Source organism: Corvus brachyrhynchos, unplaced genomic scaffold, assembly GCF_000691975.1.
Source record: "Corvus brachyrhynchos isolate BGI_N302 unplaced genomic scaffold, ASM69197v1 scaffold164, whole genome shotgun sequence".
Classification (NCBI taxonomy): Eukaryota; Metazoa; Chordata; class Aves; order Passeriformes; family Corvidae; genus Corvus; species Corvus brachyrhynchos.
The window spans coordinates 922,595-933,160 of NW_008237426.1; the positions used below are offsets into that span (position 1 = coordinate 922,595).

General features: G+C 53.5%; 2 protein-coding genes across 9 annotated transcripts in view; one reads left to right on the forward strand and one right to left on the reverse strand.

Moving 5' to 3' along the window:
* Positions 1 to 5,831, forward strand: part of SENP8 (SUMO/sentrin peptidase family member, NEDD8 specific) — a 16,805-nt gene extending 10,974 nt beyond the window's left edge. For 3 of the 6 annotated variants that reach the window (XM_017731123.1, XM_017731124.1, XM_017731125.1), the window contains exons 2-3: positions 450 to 527; positions 4,063 to 5,831. In XM_017731123.1, the coding sequence (XP_017586612.1) occupies positions 4,091 to 4,729 (639 nt within the window). In that variant the 5' untranslated portion in view covers positions 450 to 527; positions 4,063 to 4,090 and the 3' untranslated portion in view covers positions 4,730 to 5,831. Of the gene's footprint in view, positions 1 to 6; positions 147 to 449; positions 528 to 4,062 lie in introns of those variants that run through there. The other 3 variants (XM_017731122.1, XM_017731127.1, XM_017731128.1) reach the window with 3 other exon arrangements.
* Positions 5,832 to 7,722: 1,891 nt separating this feature from the next.
* Positions 7,723 to 10,566, reverse strand: part of GRAMD2 (GRAM domain containing 2) — a 10,604-nt gene continuing 7,760 nt past the window's right edge. For 2 of the 3 annotated variants that reach the window (XM_017731120.1, XM_017731121.1), the window contains 4 exons: positions 9,836 to 9,992; positions 9,464 to 9,563; positions 9,264 to 9,371; positions 7,723 to 8,787 (listed from right to left, as the gene is read on the reverse strand). In XM_017731120.1, the coding sequence (XP_017586609.1) occupies positions 8,784 to 8,787; positions 9,264 to 9,371; positions 9,464 to 9,563; positions 9,836 to 9,992 (369 nt within the window). In that variant the 3' untranslated portion in view covers positions 7,723 to 8,783. Of the gene's footprint in view, positions 8,788 to 9,259; positions 9,372 to 9,463; positions 9,564 to 9,835; positions 9,993 to 10,566 lie in introns of those variants that run through there. The other variant, XM_008631303.2, reaches the window with a different exon arrangement.

Sequence of the window (10,566 nt, forward strand, 5' to 3'; positions counted from 1 at the left end):
GGTGAGGCCCCGCCGCTGGGCGCCATGCCCGGGGGTCGCGCAGGGCCGCAGCCGTCGGGGGTCGGTGCTGGTCGGCCCCAGGCCCGGAAGCTTCAGCCCGCGTTTTAAGGGGAAAAAAGGGGAAAACGGGTAAAGGAGGAGTGGAGGTGTGTTACGGTGCTGTGGGTGGTCCCTGCTCCCACCCCAGCCAGGCCCCGGCCCTGCGCCCGGCCCGGGTGCACCCCCTCTGGCCCCGTAATTCCCGTTTATTCCCGCAGAAGCAGCGCTGGGACGAGCGAGCCCTTCCCGGGGCTGCTGGCGGGCTCTGACCCCGGCACCGGAGCGCCGGGACACGCTCGGGGTCAGCCTCGGGGTCAGCACGTCGCTCCTCCTCCCGTGGGGCGTGGGACACCCCGAATCGCTTCCTCTGACCGAATTCCCACTCCTGACCAAATTCCTGTGACCTCCAGGTCTTTCGGGCAGGTTACATTCCCTCCCCGTGCTTGCTGCTGCTCCCTGGATTAGACCCTCTCTGCGGGAGGTGAGAGGTGAGTCCATCGGCGTTCGGGTTAAGGATCTGAGCTGCGATCCCGTCGGTACCGACCCCACCGGTACCTCTGGGACATTCCCGGTGCCATCGCTTATCCTCAGGCGTTCTGGTCGCTGAGGGGTTTTTTCCTGTTAAACTCCAGGTTTTGCTCCATCCTGGGGAGCAAAAACCATTGGGTGTTGTTCCTGTGGCTCTTGGTTTCATGCCCTGGGAGATGCTGTGACACCAAGAAAGGTTCTGAGTTTGGTTGCAGAGTCTCTGGTTTGGGGAATTTGTCCAGAACGGAGAAGTCTGGACATAGTGAGTTACAGAGATTGGAATATTTTCCTCTGATTTCAGCACTCATGGCCTGTTGAACCTGCATAAGTGGGATGTTCTTGTATCATACAGGAATTATAACCTACAGCTACAGAGAGATTATTTATATTTAACAAAAAAGGAGACAACTGCGCTTCCGTTCTGGTTGAGTTGTTTAATTTTCCTCGAGTTTCTCCTCTGGCTCTGTCAGGAAACACAGAAGTCCAGAGATTCAGGCGTCACCCAGCCCGGCTCCTGCTGGTAAATAGAAATTAATGTTCCTTGTCTGCTCTTGCTCCATTAACAACTATCCAGACATGGTATCTAAATCCCATATTTCCAGGAAAAGTGAATAGTCTGGGGGTTAAACCATAGGGTCTTTTACTCTTCATCTTTAAAAGACAAAACCTTCTCTGTCCCTCCTCCTATTCCCTGGTAAAAATCTGGATTTTTTGCCTTCCAGGTGACCATTTTCCTATTTACCTCCGTGCTCTTTAAATTAGGAACAGGACTCTAGTGATGTGTCACCTTAAACTATTCACTCTGGAGGTTCTTAGCACCTTTAATTTATTAAAATAGACTTCAGGAATTTGATCTATCCTTAGTTCACGCTTCCTTTGCTCTGTCACTGCCTTTTTACACCCAGGTACTGAGGAGTCTCATTCCTTGGCTCTCAAGTGCCTTCAACAATTACCTGCATAGAGTTGTTGTATGTAATGGTGTGAAAATGACAGGTTTGGGATGTTTTTTGGTCAAGTGGTGGAAAACAGAGGCTTTGCTTTGTGTCTGGACACAAAGGAGCCCCATCCGTTTATGGATTGAACTCGCACTAATGTCAGCAGCTAATTTGTTAAATTATTATAACTTCAGTGGGGGAAACTTGACCTCTCGCCCTATTGATGCAACACAGCACCGTTTTCAAATCTGTAAATGAAAGGATGGTGTTTGTATTGAAATGCTCCTTCCTTTCTCCCCGCTTTCCTCATCTCAGCACTGGAAATGGGGCAGCTGAAATCCCTTGGGGGAGCTGAGGATTCCAGGGAGTTTGCACAAATTCCAACTATTAATATGCAAACAAAACGAACCAGCAAGACACTTGTTGGCAACCTCCAGCAAATGTTCCAGGCTTCTGCCAGTATTTATTCCTATTTTTATGAAAACTGAACAGAGTGTGCCTGAGCCTGCAGGAAGAGAGTCCTGGCTGTGGCTGAGCAGAGCTGCTCCCAGTCCACGTCGGGATTTCAACGCTCCTCAGAGGCTCGGATCCACGTCCTGGCTCCTCTGCAGATCCATCTTTAGCTCTAATGGGAGGTTCTCCCAAACAAAGCCACCTCACCAGTGGCTTTTCACAGCCCCACCACTTTGTTTTGGTCCTCACTGCTTACCTGACCTGGCTCTTCGGGTTTTCCTTGGAGCTGCATGTGGTGAGTCATCCCACAGAACTCACAGGCAGTTTCACAAATACCAGATGGCAATAAAATTAAAACTAGTAGCTAGTGGCAATTGAGCACTTGCTAGAACCATTCTCCTTCCTGACTGGAGGAACCTGCCAAATGTCCTGACAGGAAAAAAAAAAAAACAACCCAGCGATGTTTCTGCAGAGTGGAAAATTAACAGAGCACGGGATACACGCTTCCCTTGCCTTTAATCCCATTTGGACTGGAGTGGAAAGCTATTGGCTGGACTTCTCCATGTCCAGGAGAAGATGAAGCAGAAAGAACACAATGTAAAGGAAAATGTGGGGCATTTTATGGGGACATACAAGAAGTATTTCAGCAGTGCCCATGTTAAACCCCCAAACAAGATGTTTGGAGGACGTCCAGATCTTTAAACCAGGCTATATTCGGGCAGGCTGAGGAGTTACTGGGATTCAGTTTGGATTTCTTATTTTTATACTACAAGGGTTTGCACCACGAGCTTGGAAAGAGTTGGAGCTCGTTAAGGTCGGAAGCGTGTCCAAATACCATTGTGTTTGGCTCAGCATAAACAGGGGCTGCTCCCTTCCTCCGGTGACTCCTGCTGCTCGGCATCTCCGGGATGCACCAGCCACACACAAACGCTCGCTGGCTGTTTCATGCCCCAAACACTCACCTCGGCCCTTCCTTCCCACGTGTTCCACATGGGCCATGGCTCATCCATTCTGTTCCTTGCCTGTCACGTGCCAGGGGACCTTGCCAAGATTTTTGAGAGATAAATCCCTTAATTTATGCATCCCAGGCCAGGAAGGGTTATTCTTCATGATTCATGTCACAGTAAGGAGCGTGAATCTACGTCTTCCTAAAAGAACACTCCATTTGCTTCCTTCCTCCTTATCATGATGGAAAAATAGTGAATTATTTATAGTGAATCATATTAAAGTGATCTTATCGTTCTGAGCTTTCACACAAGGCTTTCAGGAATCTGAAGATGTTTTTGTGCTGCCTTTGGGACAGAGGAGGGAATGGTGAGGCCAAACCAGCTCCATGTCACCCCTGTCACAAGCTGTGGCATTTCCAGCCCTGTCCTGGCCAGGAAAGGAGCTGGAGGCTGAGGATGCATCACAGCACTGAGGAGCCTGGAAGGGCTGCGGGGCGTGAGAGCTAAAGGAAAACCAGGGTGGATATAGGGGCTTTAAATCAAATTTCCCTATGGAAAATCTCCTAAATCCTACTCTGGCTACGTAGAGAGTTGTCCTAAAGATTCCCACGGTCGGGAACTGGTTTCTTTGTGATCTCGTCTTGCTTTGTTACTCCTTACTCATGGCTGTGCCTCCTGTGCTGGCGGCCCAGCAGGTTCTCCTGGAACAGGTCATGCCTCTGGCACAGAGCTGGGGCACTCTGTGCTCAGAGAAAGGGACCATATGTCTGTCAGACAGCCCAAAAAGGATTTTACTTAGGGAATACCAACGATGCGAAGAACTCCAGTGATTGTCACTGCACAGGTAAAACACTGAGACACCCAAACACCACCTGACTTCTCCTGGATCACTCCTGGTTTCTGTGCAGGAACTGCTCTGAAACTCCTTTGCTGTGAGGTTCAGATCCTCAGGATGGAAGGTTGATCTCACTGGAGCTACAGTAGGTTGCTGCTCAGCCCGACACCGTATGTTCTCCATCTCTCATGGTCCTTCAAATATCCATCTGGGCATCCTGGGCTCTCGCTCACTGCTGCTGAGAAGGAACTCAAGGTGTTTGTTGGGCTGTATCATGTCCCAGGCGTGATCAATTCCTAACCCGTGTTCCTTTTCTCCGTTGCAGCTCTGGCGGGTCCCTGGAGCGGCGCAGGATGGATCCCGTGGTTCTCAGCTACATGGACAGCCTGCTGAGGCAGTCGGACGTGGCCCTGCTGGAGCCCCCGAACTGGCTCAACGACCACATCATCGGCTTCGCCTTCGAGTACTTCGCCAACCAGCAGTTCCAGGAGTTCAGCCACCGCGTTTGTTTCATCAGCCCCGAGGTGGCTCAGTTCATCAAGTGTGCCCTTAGTCAGGAAGAAATAGCCATATTCCTCCAGCCGCTGGACCTTCTCCGCAAGGAGCTGGTGTTCCTGCCTATCAATGACAACTCCAGCCAGGCCGCTGGGGGCACCCACTGGAGCTTACTGGTCTATTTCAGGGACAAGAAGTGCTTTGCCCATTACGATTCCCACAGTAAATGCAACTCTGTCCACGCCAAGCAAGTGGCAGGGAAGCTGGAGGCCTTTCTGGGAAAAAGAGGAGGCAAAGCCACCTTTGTGGAGGAGAAGGCACCGGCACAGCAGAACAGCTACGACTGTGGGATGTACGTGATCTGCAACGCCGAGGCTCTGTGCCACGGGTACTTCCAGGGCCGGATGGAGCCTCTGCTGCAGCTCCTCACCCCCTCCTACATCACGCAGAAGAGGTCAGAGTGGAAAGCTCTCATCACAAAACTGGCACAGAAGTGATGGGGATGCACCTCCAGCCCCCCAAAAACTGCCTTCCCAGTCCAAGAGGCAGCACCCCCAGTGCCTGAGGGAGATGCCCATGCACAGGATTGTCCCAAAGAAAAAGAATGTAACCCCTCTAGCATGGCTACACCCCCCAAACACCCCATTCCCTCCAGGAAAAGCCTTATTCTCCTCTGGAAATCACCGGCCTTTCAACTTCTAATAACAAGAGTCACTTTGCTTTCAAAGAAACCCTCTCCATGGTACATTTTTACAGTAATGGCTGTGGCAAAACAGGTTGCTAAAGAGACTTCTCCACCTGTGCCCAGCAGGCAACACACCCTCATTAGGTGGCTTTAGTTGGCTCCAGGCATTGTCCTTCCAAGCCAGGTTTAGCAAATGCCCTTTAAACCCAAGCCCCCGAGTGCTTTATCATGGACAGTTCTAGTTTGTGCCTCCTGCTAATGGTATTGGAGCAATCTGGAATTTAGCAGCCAGGATTTTGTACTTCTGAAAACCTGACATTGAGGTGTCACTGCAAAAAGATGAGACTCCAAAGGAAATGCTACAATTAATTTAAGAAAAACAGAGTCAGTTTTCATCAGCCAGGTGCTCCTAGGCCACACAGCAATGGCTTTTTTTGGTCCCCTGCCCCTGCTTGTTCTTACTGCAAATTAAAACCCAACTCTGAACTGCTGGAAGATTAATAGGAAGCTGAGAAAGCCAATCCTAGGAAAGGAAACTTAATTGAGATGAAAAGCGACACTCACTCTTTGAAGTTTGGGGTTTTTCATTAGGATTTTAGGTCGTCTCTGTGTGGGGAGGGTTCGTCAGCGCTCCCCAACCCTCGTTAGCGTCACTGCACACAGCGGTCGCTGCTCTAACACAAAACCAGTTCTGTTACTGGAGAGGAAAAAAAAACACACCAGGGAGAACAAAAGGACAGAGTTTGAGGTATAAAAGCCAAAGATAACTGCAGGCTCCTTGAAGTCCTTAATGCACTTCAGAAAACTGAAAGACTTCCCCTCCCGTGCTGGATGACGGCTGGCATCCCAGAGTGGATCCTCTCCTTAAAGACAGGCTTAGCAGTGTGGAAAATAAAAATTAAACTGAGATGTCATTGCAGGATAAGGAATAATCTCTCACCTGATGAGAAGCAAGGATCAGGTTGTTCAGGTGGTGTCTAGCAGAGCAACCACACCCCAACCCGAGCAGGGAAATCCGGGTTAAATACAACCCTTGGGGAAGGATTGTTTTTAACCTGGAGCTCTTCACCACTGGTGTGTGCAGCAGCACACCACTGAGGGGATGGAGGGCCTCACCTTCCCTTGCTCCCAGTGAAAGGCAAGAAACCAGCCCAGGCTGCCCCAAAACACCCTCATGGCAGCACTGGGGCCTGAAAAGGGTTGGGGTCGTTCTCCTCCTTCCTAACACTGCCTGGACAGGAGAGCAGCCTCCAGCACCAGCCCTCCCTGGAAAACCCACTCAGCTGGAGCTGGAATGGGATCGAGCTGCTCGATGAAGGGGATTGATTCACTTTGGACTCCGAGGGGCTTTGCCAGAGCAACGTCACTGCCACTCCCAAATCCCGAATAAAACTCAGACCAAACTGTGCGCTTCCCGGCGTCATCCTGTCCTTGGTGTCCCTGCTCATGCTGTGGCTCCTGCTGCCCCACAGTGTCACAGCATGATGGCTCTGACTCATGCGTCTTGACAGTGCCTTCTTGGCTGATTTAATCTCCCAATCCTATTTTTAGAGGTTGGCTTGGGCTGCGGAGAGAGGAAGACAGGACGGTGGGTGTGGCATGGGGAACAGCAGGGGGATTTGAGGGCAGGGGCTGTGCTCATCCAGCACCACCCTGTGCTCCTCATCCCTGTTTCCAGGCCAGCAAGGTGAGCGTCCAGGGACGTTCCCTGCACCCGAGGCTTTTACATGGCATTTCTTTGCATAAAGAAAAGCAAATAGGCTCAAGCAGGGCATTACTGGGAGAGCCAACATGCACCGAACGGGCGGGCAGACACCAACTGGGAAACAAAACCAGAGCCTTGAACCACATCCTGGCAGCAGGGACCCCCCCAAAGCACACTGGGGGCTCGTCCCAGTGCTCCTCCAAACCTCCTCCACATCACTGCACCCATGGCTTCTCCCACCACTGGCTTTAACCAGAGTTCCGAGAGGAGACCACATTCCTGGCTCGGGCTCAGCACAGGGACCCCATGCACCTGCTGTTGGAGCACGCAGCAAATACCAGGCTGGGCACGTCAGACCAAGCTCCCCACCCCCAGTCCTCAAAACCTCTTTTTTGCGGCCAAGAGCCCCACTTTGAGGTTGGACCCACTGAACACCGACCTGTCTGTTGGAAAAACAACGCCAAACCCATTTCCACCGGGCAAACGAGCTGGGTGAGTCCCTGGCAGGGACGGCACGGCGCCTTTCATCCTTCCTCCAGGTCACCCACGGAATCAAAGGCTTCAACAGCCCCGTAACACCGGGGCTTTGAAGAAACCAGACCATCCCCCCCGGGCATCCCTGGGTGTTAAATCCCCCCCAAAATGGGTGACACCACCCCTGACCCCATTTAGCCAGTGCCACTGTGGTTTTCAAGGTGGGCCATTTTCATGCATTTTGTTGCACAGGCCAGGCCGGGGGAAGGAGTGGAACTGGGTTGTGGATGTGCAGGGAGGAGGAGGAGAAGAAAGAGGAAGGCTCACCCTGCCCACCCCAGCAGGGTGGGGCTGCAACTCAGCTCCCTGCCCCGGCACCGCTGTCCCCAGGGTGGCCCTGTCACCGGCGCGTCACATCCCGCAGTCTCTGCTGCCATCTAGTGCAATAACCTCCTTGGCCCCCCCGTCGGGAGCATCCCTGTCCCCTTGTCCCCACTAGAGGATGGGCTGTCCCCATGTCACCCACGTCCTGAAGGGGCACTGGGACAGCACAGATTTTGGGGTGCCTGGTGTCGGGGCTCACAGCCTGGCACTGCTGTGGAGGATGCTGGTGAGAAACAGCAATGTGCTAGAAAATCCTGCGTTTATTTTCATGTCATTTAAAAGCCGTTCCAAGCCCGGAGCGAGCAGCGAGCTCTTCCCCAGGGCGCAGGGATTTGGCCCCGTCAGCACTTGTAGCTCCCAAAAAAACAGGAAAGAAAACCCAAAGGAATCACACAGGTATCACCTGGCACCCCGGTGCACTCCCAGGTGGGCTGTGGGACAAATCCAGCGGGACAAATCCTGCAGCACTCAGCTCCATGCGGTGTCAAGGTCAACACGAACCAGGGCACAGACGCTGCGCTCCGGGACGTTCCCCAGTGCCAGCCACGGGCTCCTTTCCAACGTCTTAACAGCGCGAGTGGGACTAACCAAGTCCACCGGGGCCAGGTGTGGACCCCAGCGAGGACACCTGGTCTGGGGGACCCTAAAGTGCTTTGCAAGGGACACACACAAACACACACCCCCCCTCTGAGCCCGGTGCTCCAGGAGAGAAGGGCTGGGGGGCCCTGGATTGTACCCCCATCCTTGGGTGTGGGATAGATGATGCCCCACAGGGCCAGTGGGCCCTTTCTCCCCATCCCCACAGATCCCTGTGTTTGGGGCCATTCCTTCAGGCACATTCCCAGGGATACTGAGACAGGGACAAACAGGTGGGTTCTCCCAGAGCAGCAGCGGCGACTCATCCACATTTTTGGGGGTTCCTGGTGAGCCCAAGGTCATCTTTTAACAAGAAAAAGCCAAGCCTGAAATAAAAACCAGCCTCCATTTTAGCAGCAAGTTCTAAGGGAAGGTCCAAGTGCTCGGCAGCCCCGAGCCATCGTCCGGTGCTACAGCACGGCAGTGTCCCAGGGAGAAAACAAGTTTCCAGTGGGATGGGGAGTTGGCACTGGTGGCCAGAACCTGGCTGGAAAGTCCCACCAGGAGCAAGTGCCAGAAGGAAGAGAGAAAATACTTGGTCCCATTTTACCAGCCGAGGGAAAGCTGGACCACGTGTAACAGCCACCGTTGGGAGGACATGGCACCGGGATCCATGGGCAGGGTGTCACCACCTCAGTGTCCATCCTCAGCCAGCACCAGGGAACGGTCACCTGCAAGCAGGGAGTGGGGTAAGATGGAATGAGTGACTGCAGAGGCTCCGTATCCCATTCCGGTGCCTTCTGATGTCCTCAGCCCAAGGAGATCCCATTCCTGTCCATCCCATGCTGATGCCCATGGCCTCAACCCCTGGGCACAGCCCAGCTCCAACGAGATGTCCTGGTGCTTCCTACAAGTGGAGAACCAGCCCCAAACCAATGAGGAAACCTCTTCCCAAGATCCAGAATCTCAGGGACAGCAGAGCTTCCCAGTCACTCAAACCAGCAGTTGATGAGATCACCTCCGGTGTGGAGATGGCACTGTGGGTTCTGTCACTGGCCAGCCCAACAGCAGGCCCACGAGAAGGGACAAAGCCTTCCTTAGGCACATCACAGAGTGGAGCCATTCCTCTTTGCACCCACATTCCCTCAAACCCTCCACTCATGGCACGACCTGTGTGTGTCCTAAAATGTCCTTGAGAGTCCCTCACCTCCTGTGCCCGCGGGAGAGGTAATCCCGGTTCAGAGAGCAGAGCTGCTGCTCCAGACGGAAGATGCGGAACGCCAGGTACGAGGAGGACACGACCAGGAGGCAGATGCTGGGAGCAGACGAACAAGCCAAACGCTCAGTTGAGACTGAGACCAACATTCCCAGTGCCCCCCAGCTTCCTCACGCCCTCGGCACACTTACAGCACGATGAAGATCTTCAGGAGCTGGTAGTCGGAGGGTCTCAGTTCTGCCACACAGTTCTGCTCCACCTCCAGCTCCTCCTCGGTGTTTATTGCACTTTCTGAAAAGTAAACCCAGAGTCAGCGGCACAGCCACACTTGGCTGATGCTCCTGCTCCTCCAGCAACTGGGAAACATCAAATATTCCTCCCTCATGGGCTCAGACCCTGCAGCCAGGTGACCCAAGCCAATCCCCAGGACTCTCATTGCTGACTCCCAGCCTAATCTGCGAGGCAGAACTCCCCTGCATGAGAGCAGAGGATGGATGAACACACTTTTATGGATGTTATCACCCAGTACCATGTGGAGCAGGGCACAGACCCATGCCTCTCACCCGAAACCAGCGGCTCCTCAGAGGTGAAGGAGCTCTCCTTGGCGCTCAGGCTGCTGACAGAGGTCCGGTGGATGCACTGGTAGTTGGCATCTGGCAGTGACAGTGACAGTGAGGTAGGTGACACCTTCCTCCACTTGCCCTCGGGGACAATCACCTCCTGTGGGAACAGTCCCGGTGAGCCGTGAATGAAACCAGCAGTGCCAAGGATATGGTGGGGGCCAGATTCAAACTCAAACCTTACAGCATCTCCATGGAGCACCACCACATTCAAAACATCATCCTGAGGGAGAGCTGGTCTTCCATGATGGCTCCATGGGAATGCAGGTTCCCACTGCCACAGAAGGACCTGCCCACATACTCCACACCTGCCCCAAATACCAACTGCTGCCTCCTCCACACCTTGAAGCTCAGGGCGGTCACCTGGAATTCTCCAGCATGCCCCAAAAAGGCAGCAAATCAAGCAGGGTGGCAGCTGGCACAGAGAGGGGCTCCCCCAACGGAGAGTTCCCAGGGCTGGAGCTGCCAAAGGGCTGCATCCCACCGAAGCACCAGGAGATGCTGCCAGATCAGCCTGAATCACACCCGATTCAGCCCTTGAAATGAATCTTTAACCCCTGGGATATCACCAGGCCATGGGTGACATCCCACCTGTCACCCTCTGGTGCACCCCAACTGACCTCCTGCACCCAGCCCAAGGCTCAGGACCACCAGCCACAGAGGACACCCTTCTC